Source organism: Culex pipiens, chromosome 3, assembly GCF_016801865.2.
Source record: "Culex pipiens pallens isolate TS chromosome 3, TS_CPP_V2, whole genome shotgun sequence".
In the NCBI taxonomy this organism is placed as follows: domain Eukaryota; kingdom Metazoa; phylum Arthropoda; class Insecta; order Diptera; family Culicidae; genus Culex; species Culex pipiens.
The window spans coordinates 114,986,047-115,012,424 of NC_068939.1; the positions used below are offsets into that span (position 1 = coordinate 114,986,047).

General features: G+C 37.3%; 2 protein-coding genes across 4 annotated transcripts in view; one reads left to right on the forward strand and one right to left on the reverse strand.

Moving 5' to 3' along the window:
- LOC120413988 (fibroblast growth factor receptor 3-like) overlaps positions 1-26,378 on the reverse strand; it is a 73,412-nt gene that overhangs the window by 5,564 nt on the left and 41,470 nt on the right. Inside the window, exon 3 of the mRNA XM_039574995.2 lies at positions 671-852. Within this exon, the coding sequence (XP_039430929.1) occupies positions 671-852 (182 nt within the window). The remainder of the gene's footprint in view (positions 1-670; positions 853-26,378) is intronic.
- The window catches only part of LOC120414010 (acetylcholinesterase), a 216,662-nt gene that overhangs the window by 2,724 nt on the left and 187,560 nt on the right, over positions 1-26,378 (forward strand). The gene's annotated exons all lie outside the window — the stretch shown is intronic.

A 26,378-nucleotide genomic window follows, 5' to 3' on the forward strand; every position in this document is an offset into this window, starting at 1 on the left:
GTAAATAGGTCACGGGGTCCTCAATAAGCCAATGAATTCTGAAGTTTGGTTTATTCATGAATTCAGCAAAATGAATTATCTCGCTGCTGAGAATATTTTTTATTGATTTTTCAGAATCTTTCGAAAAAAATATTATTTACAAGATTCTTAGACACAAATTTCTTGATTTTTTTTTCCAATTTTCAATTCAATTCGGTTTTATTGGTGTATAATCAAGATACAATACGTTCTTTTGAGGTACATAACAGAGTTTTGGTGTTCCTTATAGCTGTGTGTTGCATCATAACCCATGTTGGAACAGTTGAAAAAACGAAACTATTGGCACTACGCCCCCCGGGGCATGGCCTTCCTCTAACGTGGGATTTCTGCTCCAGCGCCTCTGACGAGACAGGAGAAACCGGGACCGACGTTTTACTTCACCATCCGATAGAAGCTCAGTGGATAAGGCGGGAATCGAACCCGCGTCTCATAGCATCATCGGGATCGGCAGCCGAAGCCGCTACCCCTGCGCCACGAGACCCACCGTTGGAACAGTTATTGCTTGTTAATCAAAGTGTCACCAAATGTAAGAAAAAAAAATAAAAAAAACTTACTAAAATTGCAAGGGAATTGCATTTTTTTTCGATGCAATAATCGAACTTAAATCTCTTTATCTAAAGTTCAACCCTACCTTGCAGCTGCAGCTCGATGTCGTGCCGTATGGCGCTGGTGTCGTTCCGCAGCACGCACGTGTAGTTGCCGATGTCCTTCTCCGAGATCCGGTGCGTGTAGATGGTCTGGTTGGCCGCCTCCGGGTACACAATCAGCGACGAAATTTCACCACCCCACGGGTACGGCTGACCGTTTTTGAACCTGTAGTTGGGAGAGAGGCATAAAAAATACAAAATTAAATTATCACACTGGCAACTGATTCGCGTTGAAACAATGAAAAAGAAACAAGTGTTGAGGGCAAAAAAAGTGATGTCGGCAATGCTGGCTGCCGACAGTTGTACGAATTGTAGTGAGTGTTAAAATGGCTGCAAGGGTTAGTATCACTGTTGCTGAAATTAGGGATGCCCAAGTCATTCTTTCAAACATTGTAATCGTTTAAAAAAAATCTTTGATTTTTTTTTATTTTTTCAAAGATTGTTGATAAAACTATGTTTAAAAAAAATAATTACAGTGACAACCCTAACTCGATCACTAGGATTACGCCGCAGTGGCGTAACTGGCGGTGGAAAGATTTAAGCGATTATTACATTTACACCTTTTTCAGGGCAGCGTCGCCGCAAAAAGTTGGCCGCGAGCCCCCTTAGCCGGCCAGCCCATGCTACGAGGAATCTGTATGAAAAGTTACCCCCCAGGGACCAGAGTCCACCTTTTTTGCTGCACGCGTTCCATCGTCGTCGGAGAGCACACACACACTTTGTCTGTTTTAACTATGGCTTAATAATTAAAGTGATTCTGGGAACAATTACCACTCTCGACGCTGAAGTCGGCGAATGCCCGGAGAGTGCTTGTTAACCCAGCATCGCCAGCGCACCAACTGCCACGTGACCCCCCTTCTCTTTACCTCCCCGGGGGTTATTACGTGTTCTGAAAGATTGCGTCCATGAAATTTATAAAATCAACATCAAAGCACTCCTGGTTTGTGGAATCGCTTGTTGCCTGTAGCAGAAAATTCTGCGAAGTTTTGCGCAGATTCTGCAATGTTTCAACACGTTGGCGGCAATCGTTAGCAATGATTTCGGCTGGTGGTCAATTGTTGTTACACCATCTAGGTCAATTTGTTTGGTGTTTATGTTAATATCTTTTTTCGTTCTTATTTTGCTCAGATTTTTGTTTTGCAATTTTAAAACTAAAAATATTGTTTTAAATTACTCTTCTGGGTTACTGCAGATTTGAAAAGTACATTATATTTCCCATCATAAAATCATGTCCCAATTTATATAGAATACGTTTTTTCGGAATACGCCATTTAATTGAGTGTTCATTTCTACAAAAAAGTCTCGTTTTAAACTTCCAAGTCATCACCATTTAAAATGCAAATGATTAAATAACTCATTTTTTTTTCTAAAAGTTTGAAAATGAAAGCACCCCTCCATCACGAGATATCGGATTCGGGATCAGGGATCGAAGAGGAGTCGGAGCAGCATTCCAGATTCACATATTTTTAACTGTGTTCTTTTTGACAATATTCGATTTCAGTCAAAAATTGAAAACAAATCGCTTGGCACAAATTTAGAAAACTTTAATTTTTTACCAATTTGGTCATCTGGCCTCTTTTGGATCAAACAAATCAACATCCGATCATGTCGAAACCGATACCGGATGTTCCAGATACCGGTTCCTTTTAGGCTATTTTTCAGCACCACTCAGAATAGAAATGCAACACTTCAATCTTCGTAGAATTAGCCGGATATTATCTCTACAACTCGTTTCTAGAGTACTCGATAACACCTCATCAGATAAAGGCACCCCGGATTTTTGGGATAGCGATCCTCACGAAGCCATTCTTCAGAATCACTCGAAACGGATAAGTGACGCTTTAAACTTCGTGGAATTTGTCAGAAACATGACAAGGATACTTGTAATGAGTTGTTAAGTAAAAATCTGGCTAATTACATATTTAACGCCACCTTTGGTTGAATTTTGAAATTTTTCCCATACAAACTTCAAAGATCAAAAGTGACCCTTGAACATTACCCGATTTGGCTCAAAATTGGAACAGTTACTTATTTTCACCTAAAGAATCAAGCTTGGGAGTACAAAATTTTATTTTTTTTCTTGTCACCCTAAGGCACACGGAAAAATAATCCGATTTTTATTCAACACTAAAAGTTGAATTCCCAAAATTCCTTTTTTTTTCTATCCGATTTTTTTAACATGTTCTAGGGGACAGATTCGTAATGGTGCAAAATCTGGTTTGAGGGATTTTTTTTTTTCGAAAGCATAGTGTTTTTTTGCCTTCCTCACTGAGTTAAGGCTATAATCCTGCTCTAAAAATGAACTTTCTATTAAAAGCTCCTAGACCCACCTTCATGCAAACATATCGGCTCAGAATCGAAAACTGAACAAATGTATGTGTGTGTGTATGTGTGTGTGTATGTATGTATGTGACCAAAATTCTTACTGAGTTTTCTCAGCACTGGCTGAACCGATTTTGATCGAACCAGTTGCATTCGACTTGGTTTAGGGTCCCGTACATCGCTATTGAATTGTTTGAAGTTTCGATAAGTAGTTCAAAAGTTATGCATAAAATGTGTTTTCACAAATACCCGGATCTCAATTATATGCATGTAAACGATGTCCGGATCCATCATCCGACCCATCGTTGGTTAGGTAATTGAAAGGCCATTCCAATGAGTCCAAAACATTAAAGATCTGGCAACTCTATCTTGAGTTATGACCACATAAGTAGAGGGTGACGAGCGGGAATTCCCGGGAAAAAAATCCCGGGAAATCGACCATTTTTGGACCTCTTGATTCCCGGGAAATTCGGTCGAGACTCTCGGGAAATTTTGAATATATAAATATCAAAGCAAAATTCTATAAACTAATCAGAAAATTATTTAAAGAATTCTAAATTGTTTCGAACATTGTATGTGAAATGTTCGATGTTCAAGTTCTTCTCTCATCTTCTTATTCAAAAAGTGTAAATTTTAAATTCCAATAATTATAACTGAAAGAAGCCAAAAAATGTGGTCCACAAATTTACCTTAAAGTATACTTAGCTGTTTCTTCCCAGATATAAAATCAAATTTCTTTGAATTTTTTTTTATTTTATTTTTTTTAAAGGGGAAAGCTTTTTCTCGAGCATAGCAATCCTCATAGTCTGTTTTTTTAGACCCTAAGTTAATTTGGCGGTTTAAAGGTAATTTTCATTTTTGGTGTTAATAAGTCATATTGTGTTTCACGTCAACCACAATTTTAAATTCTAGAGATTTTTTTAAAGGGTCCTTTAAGCTTTTGTCTTTTTTCGTTCATTTTCAAAAAAAAAACTCTGGGGTTATATTTTCAGGGAAAAAAATCTGGCGATCTTTGTGAAGTTAATGTCCGCCATTTGTGATCATTCAGGTTTTCCGGATAACTGTAAATTTTTCTTCAATGAATATTTATAATTGACATTAAAAAGGAAAAAAAAAGTTGTTTAAGTCGTTATTAAGGCCGATGCAAATATTTAAAAAAGTTTTTGTCCCTCGGCCCTGGCCGAGGTCAAGGGGGGGGGGGCAAAAAAATAAAAAAATATAAAAATTTAAATAACAAGCCATAATCTTCACATTTAAATGAAAAAAGTGTTTTAAAATGCATTTTACACTAGTTCAGTTGTTTTGCAATCATTAGTTTTCAAAAAATCTAAGATCTGACAAAAACAAAAATTGTATCGAAAAAAAAGATTTTGCATCAAAAATTTTCAAAAAATCTTAAGATTTTTTAATAAACCCAAACATGCTAAAAATGATTTTGAACGCAGGAGAATGTATTTTAATTTGATTTCAGCTGGTTGCCCTTGAATTTTCATTGAAATTTTGATTTTTCGGGCCAATTTTGAAGGGGGGGGGGGGGGGTGACAAAAACTTTTAAAAATATTTGTACCAGCCTTATCATATTGCAAAAATCTCGATAAGGGAAATTATATATTGTTTGTAAACATGTTCAACTAAAATTTTGAGTCCCAAAAAGCTCAAGAAACGATCTTGTATTTGCAGATTCAGAAAAAAAATCTAAAGGTACATATAGTTCCTCCAAACCTCTTTTTACACCTTAGCTTCCATCCACCCCGGGATTCAAACTGGCGACCTTTTGGATTGTGAGTCCAACTGCCTACCAGCGACTCCAACTAGGCAGGACCCAGGGAGACGACTCCTACACCTGGACTGAGCTAAAGACCTACCCTTTTTAGGTTAGTCCGGGGACTGATTCGTAATGGTGCAAAATCTGGTTTAAGGGATTTTTTTTTCGAAAGCATAGTGTATTTTTTTTTGACGAACTGCAAATTGGGACAAACAAATTAAAAGCAATATCGAATTTGCAATCGAAAAGTGCTTTACATTAAAAAAATATCGTTCAAAAGTTACAGCCAGTTTAGGGTATTTATTCTTGTTTGTTTGTTTGTTTTTTTTTTTTTTCATAAAATATGCAAAGCAACTTTTATTTTTTTTTGAAGAGCTGGGCAAATTTCTTACGCTTTTCTTTCTGGAAATTTGAAAATTGAGTGATTAGTTTCGGTGATAAAGCTTAAATCACAATAAGTCACTTAAAAAAATCAGAACGTAAAAGTTTTTTTTTTTTTACATGAAAATTCGGAAAAATGGTTTCCTAACTATCGTCACTTTAAAATTTCAGACTGACAGTTCATTTTCTAAATTTCTGTGAGTCTGTACACAGAACAAATAAGTTGAATTTTGAATGGCTGAAAATTTTGTGCCTCTTTTTTGAGTGATATTACATATAAAGGTGTAAAAATGTGAACCTGGTGAAAAAAATAGTTGTGTTGCTTTTTTCTTCGTTGCCTACTTGTTTTACTTCTCGCGAGCTAGCCCGTTCGCGAGCGGGCGAGAGAACGGGCAATCGGCGAGTTTCTCTCAGCAGCTCGCGACTCGCGGCGAGAACTCGAGAGAGACGAATTTTTTCTCGCGAGGGTACGAGAATGCCAACACTGATTCGACAACATGAAAATGTTTCCAAAATCGTCAAAAAAGATTTCGATTATGAACAACAATGTTTTCAATTTTCCATGTTTCCGAATTCAACAATACCGTGTTTCCGGATTTGCTTACAGGATTTCTATCCGTGTGATAGTCTAAAACTAGTCGAAAGGTGAAATTTTCACAAGTCAAACCATCAACTGGAGCCTAACATTTTAAAAGGGCACATAACTTTTGTAAACAATAGTGCATCCCTGTCACTCAAATGACAGTCTACATAAGGTGTGAAATGGCAAGCACGAACTGTACAATGCTTATTGAAGACATGTTTAATGATCTAACGCATTTAAAGCTGGCAGAATATTCCGGATCAATCGCCTCCAAAATTGCCGAGAGTGGTGGTGGAATTTCAGCACTCAGTCTCCAGCTGTGCGACCTGCGCCAGGAAGCTTCCAATATTGAATTACCCTAATTTTTTTTTTGTGTCTCCAGAAATTGGCCGCAACTCTCTTTGTGACGCATCGAATGCCGGTTGGAAGGTGCCGTGGCACCACGTGGTGCCAACTTGCCGGTATCTTGGTATACTTAAGGGTAGGGGGCTAGAGTGCTGGGGTGGATTCGACTTCATACCAGAGTGTGAGAATGTAATTCAATCTTGCATGAAACATCACAGAGGGAACACTTCGTCGGCGCTCTCACACGGGATCGAGTTTGGCGGGAGAACGAATCAACAAGGGACGGTCAAGTCGTTGCCGTTGCGGCATCTTGTCGTAACTCTGCGTGTTAAGATAACATTTGTCTCAATATAATCCAACTCCACGTTTAGAATTTGAGTTATAACAAAAAATCTCTTTTTATGTTAATCCAATCTCTTTCTCACTCCGAAGCCAAGTGCCATCACTACCGGGAAGCATATTGACAAAGTTTTTGCACTCTGCGTGTCATGTTTTGTCCCAACAAAGTGGTGTCGTCCCTTCAGACACTAACCCGACATTGTACCCCTTTCGATGGTGTCTGATGGTGTTCCAGTTTTTTTTTTCTTCAACGCAATGTTCCCCCCCATACTGTCACTGTCGGTCGCTGTCGGTTAAACTCCGTCAAGGGGAAGCCCCTCAAAAGTGTCTGCCGCTGCTGCTGTTGATGAGCGGTAATAATGCATCAGTTTATAACACATAAAACAACAGTATCGGATTTCGGAGGTGGCCCCTGGTGCTGGGTTGGGGGCCGACCGGTCGCTTTATTGGTTTTCCCGAGAATTTCACGCATGCCAAAAGTTGGGACTGTGACAAAGCCGGAATTCAATCGACTTGACAGGAAGGGTAGGGTGAGGGACGCATTTTGCACGGTGTGTCTCACAGCATGTGGACCGGTATAATCAGCTAAGGTCGTAGTTGGTGTCATTCACTCTTGGAGCAATGACTGTCGATGATGGTACTTGATATAGAGTCCACAAATAGAAAATTGAGATGAAAATTGAACAAAATTGAAACTTAAAAAAAAAATAGATGTTGATTAGTTTTGGTGAAATTTCACAGCAAAAAAATATTTTTTCGAGAAAAAAATCGTTTAATAAATACTTACATATTTTGAAAACTAATGATTACAGAGCAACTAAGCTCGTTTGATACGATTTTAAAGACACTTCTTTTTCCATGTCTTGAAACAAAGGCATGTTATTTCCATTTTAATATTTTGTTATATTTTTGCCCCACCCCTTGCTTTTGATCATAGACATGGAAAATTGACTTTAAAAAACGTTACTTAATCCACCTTTAGGTGGTTGGTGCCTTCCTCACATTCATAGTGTATAAATAACACTTATTTTTATCAAATTATCTGGATCCGGCTTCAAAAAAGTGTATCAGAAACACTAAAGTACTTATAACTTTTGATAGGTTTGTCAGATCTTCAATCTTTTGGGCTTGTTGGAAAGGTTTTTTGATTACCTATCCAACGATGGGTCGCATGCAGGGATGGAATAATCGCAAAAAAATCAATTTCGCTTGCGAACTTTCTTCACTCGCGAAAGAGAGAGGAGGCAAATCACGCAAAAGAAAATCACTCCCGAAAATCTCCAAGAAAATCAATCTGCTGATGATTTTTTGTGAATTTCCTTGTCAGCACCACTTAATAATATTTATTTTACTTTGTTTACACACATTGCCCATCTACAAAATGTGACAGGTCATTTTTCGACGTTTGACGGTACACTTGCAAGTGTAGTAGTGAAAAGGATATTCCACCGAATAATCAAGATGATGATTTTTTTAGATTTTTTTTTTACCGATCTTTCGTGCGCGAGAGAGGAGAGCCATGCTCCTTTCGGATTTATTCTCTTGATGAACTTCCAGAGATTTTCTTTTGATGATGATTATTCCATCGCTGGTCGCATGATAGATCCGGACAACTTTTTCATCAAAATATTTGAGATCCGGCTTTAAAAAAGTCTATAAATAACACTTAAGTGTTCATAACTTTTGATGGTGTTGTCATTAGCATTTGGAGGACGCTCCACCACCGGAAGGCTCCACAACGCTTATCCCATGAAATTGATGCTGTAAAGTTGAATTTTTCAGCATTTTTTTGAAATTGTTATGGCCCATGAAATTTATTTTAAAAAAATCGAAATTATACGTTCTTATTTAGAGAACTCAACATGCAGTCAACAGTGTTGCAAAAGAGTGATAGAAAAGCTATCAATAGATTATCTCTGCACCAAAAATATCCGAGAGTATAGCGGCCGTCACTATAGCTTGTGAGATCTCTTCTTGTGTCTCGTGATTCCCAGCGATGTCATTCTCTCTCTATCACTCCTTCCCTTTTCCTCGACTATGCGCTCTCACCGCTGAGTCTCTCAACCTCTCCGAAAAATGCAATGAGAGAACGCGAGATGGCGATTATGAGCCGACCACGCATGACGCCCCTTCAAACTGCGTTTGCAAAATTGGTTTTGTGGCGGCTTTTGTGGTTAAACGCTGTTGCGGTAGGATGATCGTGGAAGCGAGAATGAGAGAGAAAAGGAAAATGTCAATCGCGAGTGGATAAACACAAAAACGTGTTCGGCTATGTTCGGCGCTGAGAGTTTCAATGAAGAGAGAAGAGCAGTTGTATTTGAGGCATTAATATTCAGGCGAGATAATTGTAGTTGCTGAGAGGTGATATTTTGATATTTTAACAACCCTGGCAGTCAATAAGGCAATTAAAAAAAGTTTTTTTTCCATGAACCTTTACTTTATAATCCAAATCATAAATTAAAACTTTGCTGAAGATACCAAATCGATCAGAAAATCCCCTTACAAAATACAGATTTATGAATACTCACATGCCCATTTTGTATGGCCAAATTGTATGGAGCCTTGTGAGGAGATACATATGATGTAGCTTCTTTTAACATAAACAAATAGATAACGTTTCGTCAAAGTTAAGAAATACAAAATTCAAAATCTCAAAAAATTTCTACTCAAGTTGTAGAGATCATGTCCTGAAATATCTTTAAAATTTACTTATTTTGTATTATCCTAATAAATATATTCACTGGCAGATAATTCCAATCGTTATTGTTGTACTATTAAGAAATAGGAATCTTTAAAAGTATGCAAGCCAGGTATCGGTATCAACGATTGTTTAACTGTTTTAAGTCAGACAACAGTTATTAGAACTGCTGTGCAGCCTGTTTGCAACTGGGTGATGCACTAACATTTCGAAATTTTAAACAAGAACATGAATAACTTTTGCAACGAAAAAAAATCCCGTCAGATATTTAACAGAAAACTCTATAGTATTTCATAAATAAAACAAGCATGCTTACTAATAAATTAACCGTAAATAAATAATAAATTTACGTTTTGATAACTCAATCTCTCCAAAATCCACCCCGTGGCCCGTCAGTTGTTGGAACAGCCGCAAAAGCATCGCCAGCACCAATGCCACAAATAAATGAATGAAACAAACCACATGACACAACATATTCAACAAATGAGTAAGAGGAAACCGAACCAAACGAACACGCGTGTAATGCGAGAGGAGCACAAAAAAAACACACACACAAATCTGCCACAACATTTTTATATCGCTTAATTAAAGGTGTCATATTAATGTATCAACTCGGCGCTGTTGTTGGCATCCCGCCCCTTTTTTGGGCAGCTCGTCGTCGTCGTCGGTTGGGTCAATTGTGAGGTGTTAATATGCATTAGCTATCAGCGGGTGGGCAGCTTTCAAAGGGGGGATGTCCAAACCGCATGTGGTGCGGCGCAGCTTCGGGTGCATTTTATGACCGCTTTCCACCATCAATCAATACCAATTAGTGCGGTTGGACTGCAAGCAGATCGGTTTCTATGGCTAAAACCAGTATCTAGAATGGGAATGGAACTTAATTGCAGGGATCAGTTTGGCGTCAGACGGGGGCGATTAATGTGGGGGTTTGTAGTTTAACCTGTTCGAGTGACAAGGAATAATTTAGTCGAGTTTATGCAGTGAAAATGTCAATATCAGATTCTTTGAATAAAGACTTGCAAAAATGTTGCGACAACCTTAGCCTCGACAACTTTTGCTATTCAAAAATCTGCAAGGTGTGGTCATAAAGATCTGGCAACCCTATCGGATCTTGAACATTTTTAGTCCAATTGTAAATGATCAAAGTAGACCACTACTGATGAATATTTATGTCGATGCAAATGACATTAAGCACTTCAAGCCTTTCAACTTAAATCAATTTTCCTTGACAGATTGTTTTTTTTTTTGCTTCCTTCAAATCGTCTGCAACAAGGATAACTTTGAATATTTGATGGTAAAGTACCGTCATCTGGGGCAAATCGGGACACATGGGGCGAATTGGGACAGCAGTTTAGGCAATGTTGCAGTCTAATATTTTGGTTTTTTAAGTGGTTTCCGTTCGATCAGATTCAGAGCAACAAAATGTGTTCATTAATTCCCAAATTTGAAGCTTTTAAGTGCTCTGAAACGTGATGTCCCTATTCATACCGTAGTCCCGACTTGCCCCGGTATGTACTTTAAACTGCTTTGGAAAATTTAAGCTGACATGAACATTTCCGTTTATTTTTTATCTTTCCCTTTCACCTCAAACCAATCAAAATTTCTTTAAAAAAAAATGGCTTATTCAAAATCGGGATGTCAAAACAGCTACATGGAGTAAAGCTATCTGTCCAAGCGCAATGCCGTAATTTAAGTACGCAACTTTTTGTACCCAACAAAGTATACGTCATCGCTAAAGTCTTAAAGTTATCCCAGTGTAGTGAAAAAAAAGTTGTGTTTCCCAGTTTTCGCCATTTGTTCGCATTTGCACGCGACACTTCTAATAACCTAGTTAGTATTTTCAAAAAGTCATAGCACAGAATCCTGCCATTTGAACTGCACCATTTTTTATATATGATGTAAAATTATCCGAGGAATCTTGATAAACATTTTTTCAAACATAGGCTCTTTGGTCCTGAGTTCCTCAAAACCGCATTAAAATTTTTCATGCGACCTTTTCAAATGTTAGGGTAGATTTTTTTTAACTTGACGCTTTTTTCTATCTTAAAAGCCTCATTAATCACCCTTCACTTGCATCCAAGAGAGCTTATATCGGTTGAAATAACGTGGAGATATGATTTAAAAAACAAGTTTTTTTTTTTTCAAAAAATTGACTGCAATTGTATCTCGAATTTTGGGCCCGATCGAACAGTTTTTTTTTTCGAAACACACCTACCTTGTTTTGATTAGTGTTTGAAGCATATTTTTTGTCATTTTTTTTAATACGGAAATGTTTCAAGCAGGGTAAGGTTAAAAATAATTTCAAGAACTGAGAATATTTCCTACAAAATAGCAAATAATAAGCCCTAAATTTTCAACTAGTGCTATCTCGAAAACTATAAATACGGTTTTATTTAAGTGACTTGTTTTAAAAGTGAATCCAACATTATAAAATTTGCAAATAGGTATTTTAATTTTTTTTAGCTTGAGCAATTTAAAAATTTAGAAAAAATCAGACAATTTATCTGATTTAGCTGGAACTTTCCATCTATTTAAATAAATTTGAAATTTGAAATTAAGTCTAATATATAAAAAAACATACCTAAATTAAAAAGGAAAGGAAGAAAACAAATTGAAACAGATATTGGACTAACAAATTGGTGATTTCAATTAAGAATTTGTTTTCAGTCTGTGGGCTCTGCTTTACAAAAAAAAAAGAAATTCGAACATCATAATCAATCTCATTAAAAAAAATGTTCATTGTGCATTAGTGTGGTTCACGGATATATGGAAAAGACAAAAGTGTTTAATTTCGAGTGCATCAACCGAAATTTTAAAGTACCCCTGAAGCAAGGCCTGAAAATTTGCTCATTTGGTTATGGTTTAGTTGCTCCAGTTTCGATCTGAATTTAGTATGAAACTTTAATCAATTAACTATGGAGCAATTCCAGCCCGAAAAAGGATTTTTTTAGGTACTTTTTTCTTGACCCTCTCCGATTTCAATGAAATTTTGTAGACATGATATCCTACGCTTATATAAGCCATTTTTGTGTATGTGGTGCCAGTTTCACTCGATAATGACATTTGAGAAGAGCGTAGTGTTTTAAATATTTTCGTAATTTGTAATTTAAATATTTCTGTATCTCGAAGCTGTTGCATTGTATCGAAACAGTGGCCAAAGACAAACTTATAGGAAATTTGACGGGCTTTCCGAAAAAATACACTGAAAGAAAAAACACGCAATGTTTATAAGACTTTTTGATTCTTAAACTTAAAAGTTCAGTTTGAAGGTGAGCTCACGATTTTTTTTTCGTTCAAAACTTAAGTGAATAGAGCCTAAGATGTAACAAAAGACTCACAAAAAATTCAGGATAGAGCACCTCATCTAAAAAAATATTGAAACTGTTTGTTTTGAAAAGTGCTCTAGACGTAAATTTTTTCAAAAATCGAATACGAGAATCGATTTTTCAGACAATTATACATAAAAGTCTCAATATTGACCACTGTCCTAAGTCCAATCCTTGTGAAGTTACAGCGGTTTCAAGCATAAAAATGTAGAAAGAAATGTTTTCTATGGTTTTTGACACACTTGATTTTTCAGTCTCGTAGATTAGCTCGTCCAATGTTCCATAAGATTGCCTTTAACCACTATTCGAAAAAACTCGTATTTTGATGATTTAAGCTAATTTACTTCCATCCACTGAACTACAATAAAAAAATATTCAATTTTCAGTTCTGAGAATGTAATTAGCTTATATCTGTGAGCCCATACTTCCAATTGAAATGTGGTCAGAGACAATCTTATGAAAAATTGGACGAGCTTCCCTATTTGACATGGAATTGCTCTATGGAGAATTGTAGCTTTTTACATCCCCTTAGAGAAAATTTTCCCAAAACCCTGTCAAATTTTCCATTCTTAAGTTTCTCATAGGTTCTGATCCGTAAGAACAACTTTGTAGAACATCGCAAAGCGCTAGGAATTGATCCTGAAAAGATAGGGGAACAGCACCTAATTCCAGCGTGTCTCTAATGTTGGCAGGTCAGAACTTTGACATTCAATTAAAGCTAATTAAAAACGTTTTCAACTGAAATCAAGTGATAAATAGATCAATAAGAAGTGAGCAAGCAAGTTTCTATAAAAAATTATGCAAAATTAGTTGTTTAAATAGTGAAAATCAGCAAATTGGATGGAGTTAGGAGCGAGCGCTTAACCTGCCAAACATATAAGAATTTCCCCTACAAGATATTTTAAAAGTTTACTATTTTCGGCAAGATTTCAAACATCGAAAACATTCTAGAAGCAGAATTATAAAGTCAAAAATAAATAAAAAAAACTGGAGCAACTAAACCTTAACTAAATAAGCTAAAATTTTCAAGCTAGCCTCTGGTACTGAAGTGCTTGAAAATTTGGGTTGATGCATTTGAAATTTTTTTTTCTTTTTCATACATCCGTGAATTACCCCGGGCAGACGGTAATAACAAAATTAATAATATTTCAATAACAAATCCTGTTAAAATAACAAAAAGTGTTATTATTTTATCCTGAAGTTCAACTTCAAGAAGAAAAAATAATAACAGTTTCTGATAAAATAACAAAATTTGGTATTGAAGTGATATTATATTGAAAATGTTTAATAACACGCTAATAAGAGGAAATGTTATACATTTCAAAAACTCTCCTAATAACAAAATTTATTATTCGTTCGGTATACTGACTTAGAAATAAAATAACCATAAATCGAACAAATGGAAAAGTTTCTAAGTGTCCATAACACAATCTGTTATTATTTTTTTCTTTTGTTAAATATGTTTAGATCTTTGGGATAATTTTGCCTAAATTCGTCGGGGTCATTATTTTGGCCATGAAATGGGGTCCTTAAGCTAAAATTATTCTAAAAAGTTGAAATTTTGAAAGTTGATTTTTTTAATTATTTGATATACCCCCTAAGGGACTTTGTTTAAAATGGTTAGAACTATGGGATAATTTTGACCAATTTCGTCAAGGTTATTATTTTGGCCATTAAATGGGGTCCTTAAGCTAAAATTATTCTAAAAAGTTGAAATTTTGAAAGTTGATTTTTTTAATTATTTGATATACCCCCTAAGGGACTTTGCTAAAATGGGCTAGAACTATGGGATAATTTTGACCAATTTCTTCGGGATCATTATTTTGGCCATTAAATGGGGTCCTTAAGCTAAAATTATTCTAAAAAGTTGAAATTTTGAAAGTTGATTTTTTTAATTATTGATATACCTCCTAAAGGACTTTGTTTAAAATGGTTAGAACTATGGGATAATGTTGACCAATTTCGTCAAGGTCATTATTTTGGCCATTAAATGGGGTCCTTAAGCTAAAATTATTCTAAAAAGTTGACATTTTGAAAGTTGATTTTTTTAATTATTTGATATACCCCCTAAGGGATTTTACTAAAATTGGCTAGAACTATGGGATAATTTTGACCAATTTATTCGGGATCATTATTTTGTTCATGAAATGGGGTCCTTAAGCTAAAATTATTCTAAAAAGTTGAAATTTTGAAAGTTGATTTTTTTAATTATTGATATACCTCCTAAAGGACTTTGTTTAAAATGTTTAGAACTATGGGATAATGTTGACCAATTTCGTCAAGGTCATTATTTTGGCCATTAAATGGGGTCCTTAAGCTAAAATTATTCTAAAAAGTTGACATTTTGAAAGTTGATCTTTTTAATTATTTGATATACCCCCTAAGGGATTTTACTAAAATTGGCTAGAACTATGGGATAATTTTGACCAATTTATTCGGGATCATTATTTTGTTCATGAAATGGGGTCCTTAAGCTAAAATTATTCTAAAAAGTTGAAATTTTGAAAGTTGATTTTTTTAATTATTTGATATACCCCCTAAGGGACTTTGTTAAAATTGGCTAGAACTATGGGATAATTTTGACCAATTTCGTCGGGGTATTTATTTTGGCCATGAAATGGGGTCTTCAAGCTAAAATTATTCTAAAAAGTTGAAATTTTGAAAGCTGATTTTTTTAATTATTTGATATACCTCCTAAGGGATTTTACTAAAATTGGCTAGAACTATGGAATAATTTTGACCAATTTCTTCGGGATCATTATTTTGGCCATTGAATGGGGTTTCAAGCTAAAATTAATCCGATAACATTAACTTTTGAGAGTTCTTTTTTTTAAATTTTGTTGTATTCCCTAACGGAATTGATTTATTTATTGAGAATTTTTGAAGTGTGAATAACAAAAACTGTTATTATTTTCACAGAACCAGGAAGTCGGAGCTGACGTTGAAGTTCGAGCTGGAGTGAGACCTCGGAGACTGCATCGGATTCATCTAATGTTCAGCAACTTTTACTTGGAGTCGGAATCTGTGAAGTCGGGTTTTTTTGGAGAGCTGAAGTCGTCGTTGACGTCATATCCATCCAGAGTCGGAGTTGTCTTCAAAGTATGGATTCAAAGTCGCTTGGAGGTACCCGACTCTGCAGCCCTGACTAGTACAGAGGAGTTATGGCAACTGCAGGTTTATTTGCAAATTACAAATAAACCAAAACAATAACTTTTTATGTTATGGAGACATACCAGTTCAATAACATTTTATGTTATTATGCTGCTCCACCTCTCCGCACAAAATAACAAATCTTGTTATTCCTTCATGATTCCTTCTGTGTTATTGGTTTGTTATTGCAATAACAGCATAATAACAGTTTAAGTTATTCTTCGAACAAATCTTTGTTATTGATTTTTGTTATTTTAACAACTAATCCGATCATCCCAATAACATATTTCGATCTTCTCACAATATCAAAAACTGACCTTCCCAAGTTATTTCCGTCTGCTCGGGACGCTATTGCGCATCTTTGGGAGTGTGAAAAATCTATGTTTACAGTTCAAGGATCAACACCATGCAGACAAGTGCAGAGCGTTTTATTTATAATTAATAAAGTTCAACGAAATTTCGACTTTTGCAACACATCTAAAGATACGTACAGATCAGTTCGTATTTCTTAGAAAATTTTAATAATAGAAGCAATCTGAAGTTTTTTTCAACATAAAGTCCATAATTCCATTCCGTTTCGAGAACCCGAGTGATTAAATGAAAAAGTTGCGTTTGCCTAGGGGAGGTTGTCTGATTACCCTTTTGATTCAATGTCATCGCCACACACTTGTTAACAGTTTGCAGTGTTCCCCGACTTCTGAATAAAAACGCACGCGGTCAATTTTCAATATCAACCCGGTAATGAGTTCCAGGAACGCTGATGAGGTCAGATTGCACGACCCGTTCATTGTGTGTTCGCGAAGCTGCGTATCTCTCGCGAATAACCACTTCATCATTCGTCGACTGCAAATTGGATCGCCATCAACGACATTTGTCAGCTTCACTTAGATAATTTGAACGCGGGTTGCTTGAAATGCCATTGTCTCTCGCGGGAGGTAGTTGATTCCGGCGTACCGGATCGAAGTCAGCTTTTCCCGGGAATTGGCTCGGCAGCAGTGCAAATTGCGCAACCTAATTAAGTTGTGTCGGGAGAAAATCCCAGGAATCGGCCCTTCATTCTAACGATGCTGCCCAATTTGACGGATTTGCCACAGTCTCGCATCATGGGGGAAAAAAAGCGACGAAAGCAAATTTTTCGAAGAAATGAAAATTACTGTCCGGTTCAGCCGTCTCGGCGGAACATTTCTGGGGTCCAAATTGCGCTGCAGTTTTGGCGGCCCAGGTCAGCTGGACGGGAACACACGAACCTTTGGGGCGATGCAGATTTGAGCCACAGACAGGCGGACTTATAACTATGACAGTGAACGATCGAAGTTGATGTGGTGAGTTTTTGATTTGTTGATGTTTTATTTCAGAACTTCAACGTCTCCTTGTCTGTTCCCAGAAACCGAAAAACGGAACACCAAACTGAAAAGGAATTTGGTGAATTCAGCTTCGCCGAAAGTTTGCGTTTTTTGGATCGCCCCTTTCCCATCTTTCCCGAGAGCTCGTCGACTTGGTGGCTTAATTTTAAAATTGAATAATCGACGTCCTCGTCGGCCACAAAACCGCTCTCCGGACTCAGGTAGACCGGGGGCTTCACAACACGGTATGCGGGGTGCGAGAGAATGAAAGAAGCTGGTATTCCTGGAAAGACCAAGAAATTCCTTCAAGATCGTCATCGGCACCAACTCGGAGACCCCACCGTTTGTATTCCCCTGGGTGTGCTGCTACCTTCGCTGGCAAAGGAAGGTTTTTGGGCTCTCGGGCCCACCAACAGTCATCAAAGGCGGGAGACGAACCCACTTAAACGAACGTGAACATTGATTTTCGCTTGTCGTACCACCATGTCTCCCAGGCTGCCTGCTTTACACACCTTGGGCACAGACAAAAGGACAAGTTTCTTACCTCAATCACCCTATTCGCTCAGTTATCAATTAGCGTGGTTCACAATAGACAATCAATATCACCTAACTTTAGATAGGGTGACCAGATTTTCAAAGTTTACCATTCATTGGATAGGTGGTAACCTATTCAACGACGAGCCACAGAAATAATTTTCAAAAAAGTATGTAAATATCATTTTCAACTTCAAATAGGGTGATCAGATCTTCAAGTGATGTTATTCATTGTATAATTCTGTCAATTCTATTCAATCAATTTTACTGAGATTCAGCTTCAAAAAAGAACATGCCACTTAAGTACACCCACAATTCAGAGTCGAGAGAATCGTTTCCTCAAAATTTACTGTAGGCTCAGTGCCAGAATCGAAAAAAATGCTACCAACTGCTAAGCGACCATCCATAAACCACGTGGAAACTTTAGGGGGGGGAGCTGGGTTGGCGGTTGTCCACGTTCCATACAAAAACGATTTGTGTCCACGTGGTTTATGGATGGTCCCTCACAATCATACATCGACTTCAGCCCACCCCTTTGTAAGCAAGCTGTAGTGGCCGAGACAGTTAAGTCATTGGGTTAGTCTGTCAAAGGTCTCTGGTCCGATTTCCGAGGTCGACACTTTTTGTTTCTTTCTTTTTTTGCAAATGAACCTCTAGGGAATAATTCTCTCGCCCACCTTGAGCTGTGTTCCCTGTGTCCGTAAATGCTACCACTATTCTCTCGGCAAATTGTTCTCTCGGACGAGCGCTGCCCAGTTTTGGGTGTAGTGATAATTTCAGATATTATTTTTTCTTATTTTGAATTAATGTTATTGTCTTTCAATAACCTATTCATTCAACATTTTTTTCTGAAAACCAATACACACAGCAGATGATAAAATAGCATGCATATAACTTCGACAAAAAATGACAATTTTTGAAAACACAAAAAACGAAGTTGCAACCGAAGAGATTCTAACCCAGCACCAACAGTAAGGACTTGCGTCTTAGCCCGCTCGGTCATCGGAGCTATGAAGAATGGAAACGATAAACGCATTTATGAACTTGACATTTCGGTCAAGTAAAGTTTCCCCATATTGATGGGTTACATATTTCAGGGTATAGTATTACATAAAATTTCATTAAATAATGCAAAAAATATTTTACACCCAAATTTTTTTGCACGCAGCTGCACATCATAAAAGAGGCATTACTTATTAAATAGTGAACCTTCCTATTTCAAACCTTCAAAATTTACACTTTTTTTACTGTTTAGGAGGACTGCTTTCATTTATTTCAACTTAAAATTAAATTTCCTGAAAAAAAATCCAGCTCAAAAAAGTGTTGATTATCTATTGGAAAATATAGATAAAATATTTAAATTAATACTCATAACAAAATAACAGAAAGCAACAATAATATCTCGATTAAATTAAAAAAAGGTCCTATCTGTATAGGAAACCCATGGGAAACCTCATAGGTTGTTTTGAAAATTTACTCTAGATACACGCAATAACTCAAGCAGTTACTGGACTGCTTTATTTTATTTTATTAAATTACGATAATACCAATATTTTACGATGGTTCAATTTTGGGCCGTATTCTGTATCTAGAGTAGATCAAAAGATAAAAATTAAAAACAATCCCAGAAAATGCTGCTAAATACAATATCTCACCTTACAACTTAACATGAGCTGCTAAATATTTGGAAAGACAGTGTTGCTTACCTGAAAGAAAGAAAAAATAAAAGATATTTGATTATTTTTTTGCCATACAAAGATAAAATTAATGTTATGAATCCTTTTGGTAATCTTAATAAACTTAAAGTTATATGTTTGAATTTGATTGTCATTGTCTTATTGTTTAAAAGATATCCTACATAATCTCTACTCAATCGGAAACGCAAAATAAAGATTGTTAAGCAGTTAAGTCAATGGTATGATTTGACGAGTTTCCTAGAAAATTATATAATTAGATATAAAAAAGTCGCATGCGAATCAAACTGCTTTTGCAAATTAACCTGCACGGCTTCTGATAAACTGAATTTTCTTTTTTTAACAATCTCTGTTTACATTTTCAAAGCTATGCAATTTTCTTTCCACCTCAGTCAATCGGCAGCGGAAATGCAATCCAATCAATTTGGGTCCATTTTTGAAAACGGCTCGTCTGCCTTAAACATAATTCCCAGTATCGTAAATAATGATCTATTTTTGAGGTTTTCGTCATTTTTTTCTCCCATTTTTTCCTTTGATGCTGGGCACAATTCTCCCAAAAAAAGAACACCATCGCCATTCATCCGTCTGCTTTGAGGATTTTATGAAAATACGACCCACGTTCTGAACAACGGCGGAGTGGCGTTTTGTCGACCCGAGGATTTGCCTGGCTGCCACTACCGGGCATAGACCAAAATTTAAGACTTGGTTTAGTTTGTCCAGTTTGCTCTCCTGAATCAGATGACACGGATGACACAGTTTTCCAAAAGCAAGGGTCCTGATTTTCGGCTCAATGAATAGAAACCACTCACTCATCGCCTATCCATTCGTCACCTATTCCAACCCGCTAGCATTCATGAGCGAATGAGACTCGCATCCATCCAGCGAGTGGCCCGAACTTGCCCCTCAGAGAACAAATACATCGTGAAAATGTTTGCCTACTCCGTCGCTTGACTACACTCACACACTACCATGCTCAGCGAAGAGCCATTCTCACAAAATGTTAGCGCGGCAGTCTTTTTGTCTTCACGCCCTCAGTTTGCTATCAATTTGATTTTTTCTTTGTGGAAGTTTCTTTAAATGGTTTCTATAATGTTATGAAATCAAAATAAATGCACAATTTAATTGATAACATTGATTTTAGGCAACCCAAATCAATGAGTATAACGCAGCGCATCAGAGAAATAATGTGTTCAGTTCAGATTGATCGGTGACGTTCGGCCTGCCTGAGCCGTTCGGAGACTGAGCCGATCAGAGAGAGAAGGAGAGTAGAAAAGAGAGTGTTCGGGAGCGAATGGATTGAAAGTGACAAACGGTAGGAATTCATCAGGGCAGTATCGCGTCGCCTGCTATTTGTGGTTGATTTTGAGCAATCAGGACCTTTTTTTTAAATAAATTCCATTTCTGCGACCCAATTTCTGTATAATTTTAATGGTTGATTGCTTATTAAATGCTCAGATTCATTTTATCTAAATTTTATCTCCGTCATCTTTAAAAAAAAATAAGAATAGTTTAGGGGAAAAATTCGTAATTCTTTTAAAAGTCCAAATGGCACATGCGACCATTTGAAAAAGTACTCTCTTATCTGAGAATCCATCCTTTTGAACAAAGAACTCGGGACTATTTCAGCATTTCAAAATGCCCGCACTCAGTCTCCACCACCCGTCTATGGTCGCGCGACCTTCCTCCGGTTCTGAATGAGAAAAAAGGTCCGTCGCAGCCAGGGGAAGGTTGGGTCGCGCGCGATCCGAACGGCGCGATAAGAGAAAGGTGTCTTTCGGGAGGTTTATATTTTATTATTGTTTATTCGTCAAGCTTATGTAGACTACTTACAATTTTCTTACATACTAGATATTATTTCTATTGTATAGATTTTTTCGTAGTTCCGGTTTAGACATGTCGAAATGTATGTACTGTGAATTTTCATTATAAAAGCGCATCATTTGATTTAATGGCGAATTTTTTAAATAATTTGTCGTGTATGCAGTTATTCTAAAAAGTGGTGAATGTCTAAGAGTACGGCTTGGTTCATGAATTCTATTGCGTATTTCTGAAAATAATGCTGCTGACTGTATGCGTTGAGAAATAATGTCGTTGATGAAAGAGAGCATGGCAAATTTACGACGTTCTTGTAATGATTGTATGTTTATGAGCATGCAGCGTGCTTCATACGATGGGAGAGGAATGCAGTCCAGTTAAGTTTACGTAGTGCGTACAGTAAGAATTGTTTTTGGACAGATTCAATACGTGCTTGGTGTACGGCATAGTATGGATTCCAGACGATACTACAGTATTCCAAGAGTGGCCTGACATACGTTATATAGAGTAATTTAATAGTATACGGGTCCTGGAAGTTGAATGCAAAGCGCTTTATAAAGCCTAATGTACTTTTTGCCTTGTTTATTATTGTGTTATAGTGTTCTACAAAAGTTAGTTGTGAGTCTAGGATGACACCTAGATCACGTACTACTTTGCATTTTTCTACTGGTTGGTTTCCTAATAATAATTTCCTAATCCTGCTGAAGGCAATGGAATTACATTTCTTTACATTCAATTGGAGTAGGCTTTTACTACACCATGTGTAGAAAAGATTAATTTCGTTTTGGAATACATGACTGTCATTGGCATTTCCTATTTCCATATACAATTTCATGTCGTCTGCATATACAAGTACGTTAATTTTTTTAAGAATGAAGGAAATGTCGTTTACATACAAGATGAAAAGAAGAGGTCCTAGATGGGATCCTTGCGGAACCCCAGAGGTGACGTGAATTGATTCCGATAGTACATTTTGGAAGCGAACAATTTGTTCGCGCTTAGTCAAATATGACTTAAGCCATTCCAAAAGATTCGGTTGAATTCCAATTTTCTGCAGTTTGAAGATTAATAATGGTATGTCGATTCTGTCAAATGCCTTACTAAAGTCTGTGTAAATTGCTTCTACGAAATTGCGATTATGCATTGCATTCAGTGTAAAATTTACAAATTCTAAAAGGTTGGTGCTAGTAGAGCGGCCTTTAAAAAAGCCGTTCTGTTTACATGTGATGCGGTTTTTTACTTGCTGAAAGATTTTTTCATTTATAATAGATTCGAAAAGTTTTGGAATGCAAGACAAAAGGGCAATTCCGCGATAATTACGTATGTCTGATTTTGGGCCTGACTTGAAAATAGGCACCAAAAAAGACTTTTTCCATGTTTGTGGGAATTTTCCTGTATTTATTGACATGTTGAAAAGATGATGCAGTGGATATGTCAATTCTTCTGCAAGGTTCTTTAGGAATGCAGGTGCTATTCCGTCGGGTCCTGGTCCTTTTGATGAGTCTAAGTCCTTCAATGCCTGGCGTACTTCCGTTTCTGACAAAGAATTGACTGAGACGTCATTTGGAAATTCCGGTATATATGAAAAGTAGTCGCGGTCGCGGTCTTCTTCGGAAAATGAGGTGTATACTTCTTTGAAAAATTTTGAAAAAAGATTGCAAATTTCTTTTGAGTTACTGCCTACATTTTCGTCCAGTTGCATTTGCGATGGGAAGTTACTACTTTTGGATTTGGATTTTACGTAATTAAAGAAATTTTTCGGGCATGATTTGACTTCAGATTCGACTTTACTATTATATTCTTCGTTGGCAGAATTGAGTGCCGAAAAAAAATGGTCGGAAATATTCAGATAATTCAGAAGATTTGTGTCATTTGTATTGTTTCTGTATAGTTTGTAGGCTTTTTGTTTTCTATTTTTTAAATTTCTTAGTTGTGGAGTGAACCACACTGGGTATTTATTGCCTGTGTTATTACGTCGTCTTCTTCTAGTAGGTACGGTTTCAGATGTTATAGTGTTAATTTCCGTATAGAATTTTCCTACTAATTCGTCGACATTTCCTTCATTATTAAATAAATTTTGCCAGTCAATTGCAAGTAGTTTACGTTTGGCTTCTACAAAGTTTGTTTTATTGTATTCCAGGACTTCTTCATATTCCCAGTCAATGGGCAAAGTGTTTTTATGGACATAAATAGAATATTCAATTGCTGTATGGAAGACTTCATTCTTCCAAAGGGGGGTTACAGATTCTTGTACATGAAAGTCTTCAATACAGTTAGTGAATAAAAGGTCTAAAAATGAATTTCTTTGGTTTTTTACATGATTGATTTGGAAAAGTCCATAATTTGCAATATTGTCAAAGAGAAAATGCAAAGTTTCATTTTCCCCAATGACTGGGAGAAGAATTGCTTCATTTTCTTGGTCAGATATAAATTCGACTTTGCTTTGATTAAAGTCGCCATAAATGTGAAGTTTTACTTCCGGTTCCATTTTTGATGTTATGATTTCTACTGTTTTAAAGAATAGTTCATACGACTGTTTATTTGCATGGTCCGGCGGAAAGTATACTGATGCAAAAATGTGTACTTGGCCTGCAATAGTGGCTTTGGCCCAGACTTGTTCAAATTGAAAATGTTTTTCAGTTACAATTTCTTTTGGATTAAGTCTGGCATTTATGGCTAAGAGGACGCCGCCTCCTGACTTTTTCTGACTGAGATTTAAATTTCTATTGCCTAGGAATACAAAATAATTGTTTCCAAAAATTTCTTCAGGGTGGACGCTTTCGTCCCAGTTAGTTTCAGTTCCAAGAATAATGTCGAAAGAATGTGAGAGAATGTTTAAAGAAATTTCCTTCATTTTGCCTGGGCTTTTCATGCGATTGAAATTCTGACAATAAATTAGAATTTCATTCGCATTCTGTTGTTCCGTTGAAGAAATTTTTGGAGACATACTTAAATTATTAGTAGTACTTACTGCCTCTTGCGAGGGTGTCATTTCTTCTTCCGTGTTAGAAGGCGTCAATGCTTGTAAAAATTCGACGATGTAGTCGGCAGGTAAAATTTGTTGGCAGCTTCGCGCGAATGCTGCAGGTATTGAAGTCTTCTAGTTGTTACATATTTCCTGTAGGTTTCCAGGTCGGTGAGGGTTTGCTTAGGTGAAATTCCAATTGTTGAGTTGTATTCCATGAAGATGTTCATAAGATGTTCAGGTTCAGTAGGCAGGCCATTGGATGCAAAAAAGACATGCATGCTGGTTAGTGTTAGTCCGTCTATGCAGACGTCCGGTTTTTGGTCCTTCAGATACGCCAAGTATAGTCTGAGATTGTCATAGACTTTAATTTCGCGGAGTCTGGCCAGCAGGAAACGGCCATCGCCGACTGCAGACTGTTCAGTTAGGCGTACTATGGGCGGCTTCATTGGGTCCAGACAGAACATACTGTCTGTTACTTCAGGAGTTTGTGATGACGTTTTTGCTGGCTGCGGCGTGGTGGAGTTTAGAGGTGGGACGATTGGCGTTTTTTCCTTCCGGTAGGGGTTGATGGTTTCCCCTTTTCGGAAGTTGATGAAGTTTGAATTCGATGTAGTTGGAGGTTGGCCAGAAAATTCGACCCTTGCCTGGTCTAGAAGTTCCTTGTCGGACAATTTGGTTGACGAATGAGTGAAAAAGTTGCTGCTACTTGCGTTGTCCTGGTCGAATTGATTGTCCTTTAAGTTAAAATGTGGCGTACTTGGGTTTCGGCCTGCGTCAGAGTTGCAGTTGGTCTGGTGCTGTTGCCGACGAAGATGTTGATGTGATTGTTGTTGCTGCAGGTGTTGCTGTTGCCGGCGTTGCTGATGATGTTGTTGTGATTGTTGTTGTTGCTGGTGCTGAATTTGTTGACGATGTTTTCGGTTGCGGCGACGTGCTTTTTCGGCTTCCTTTTCCTGAAGACGGCGAGTCCGCTGCCTGGCGTCGAAGTCGGTCCAGTCTGGCTTCCAAATTTTTTTGCTGCCGATAAGTCGCCAGCCAGATTCGATTTCCAGTACGGTTTGTTCGTTTAATTCTTCTGCCAGTGATTTTTGCCGGACTTCAATTTCATTGTCTTGCAGTTTATTGATGGATGAAGTGAGGGCCCTCACTTCATCGTGGACGGCTAAAATTATGTCCGAGTAAAAAGACTCAACTGCAACTTATAATACTGGTCCGCTGTGTCCTGGAACCGGCAGCAGCAGCAGCAGCAGCAGCTTCGTTATTATTATTTTTATTATCATTGTTATTTGTTTCTCGTTTCCTTCTTGGCCTTTTTATTTGGGGGGTTCACTTTTGGGTATTTTGTCTCCTCTAACCGCACTCGATTTGTCGAAACATGTGCAAACAAGCTCGAACCTGAGCTTTTGGGTGGGATGGGACGGTCCGGTCGGGTTCACGCGGCTACCTCGAAATAAATTGGACGCGGATGCGGAATGTAGGCAAAAAGCGTCACTTCCTGAACGTTTGGCTTCGGGGAAAACTCTCAAACAGCGTAACGAACCTTGCGTGAAACCACAATGCGATGGTAATGAGGCCAAGCTGAAATTCTGCCAATCCTCGACGGGTGCAATTCCGATATCGGACGAGCCGCTGTCCGGTCAACGTTCTGGCTACCGTCCTACAGGCAGGGTATCAATTTATAATGAATCCCGAGAAGCAATAAAGAAACGACACGAAACAATCATTATTCGCCAGTACACACAATAATATTGCAGTGCGCGCGTATTTCTGGGAAGCACGACACAGACACGTTCCAATCGCACAATCCCAGTGGGCGTTGGACACACAATTACAAGTTATGACGGATGGAAGTTTCCAGCGATTACCGCTAGGTGGCGATGAAGAAGTCAAATTTCACACAAGTGTCACTTCTGACTGTCTGTGATGCTAATAATTTTCCATACCGCAGGTCTCACATGCACATACATCCCAGAACGCTGCACGGAGGTCCATTTGGAAATTAATTCACGATGATGGGCCAACCGGAAATGATTTCCCTTTGCGGATGAGCGCATTATAATTTCATGCAAACAGCTCTGATGCCCCAAAACTTAGATCGACGCTGACGTGCTATCTTGTCACACGACGCTTTTTGACGTTCCGAGAAAAACACGTGTCAATGTTTGTCATTAAACAAAACAAACACTCAAACACGTAATTTTAACGAAAACAAGCTCGTTATAGTTGACTGACCGTTCTGTGCATTGTCCTAAAATTATATTTATTTTAAATAAAACTCTTGTGAAATGTTTTAAACATTTTGAAAGAAATAAGTTCAGATGCTGGACCCTCTGACGTCCATGGTTACTATAAGCACCATCGTTTTCAAAATTGTTTTTTCTTAAACCAAGTATTATTATCCAACCTGGTTGGTTTATAAAAATAATAAT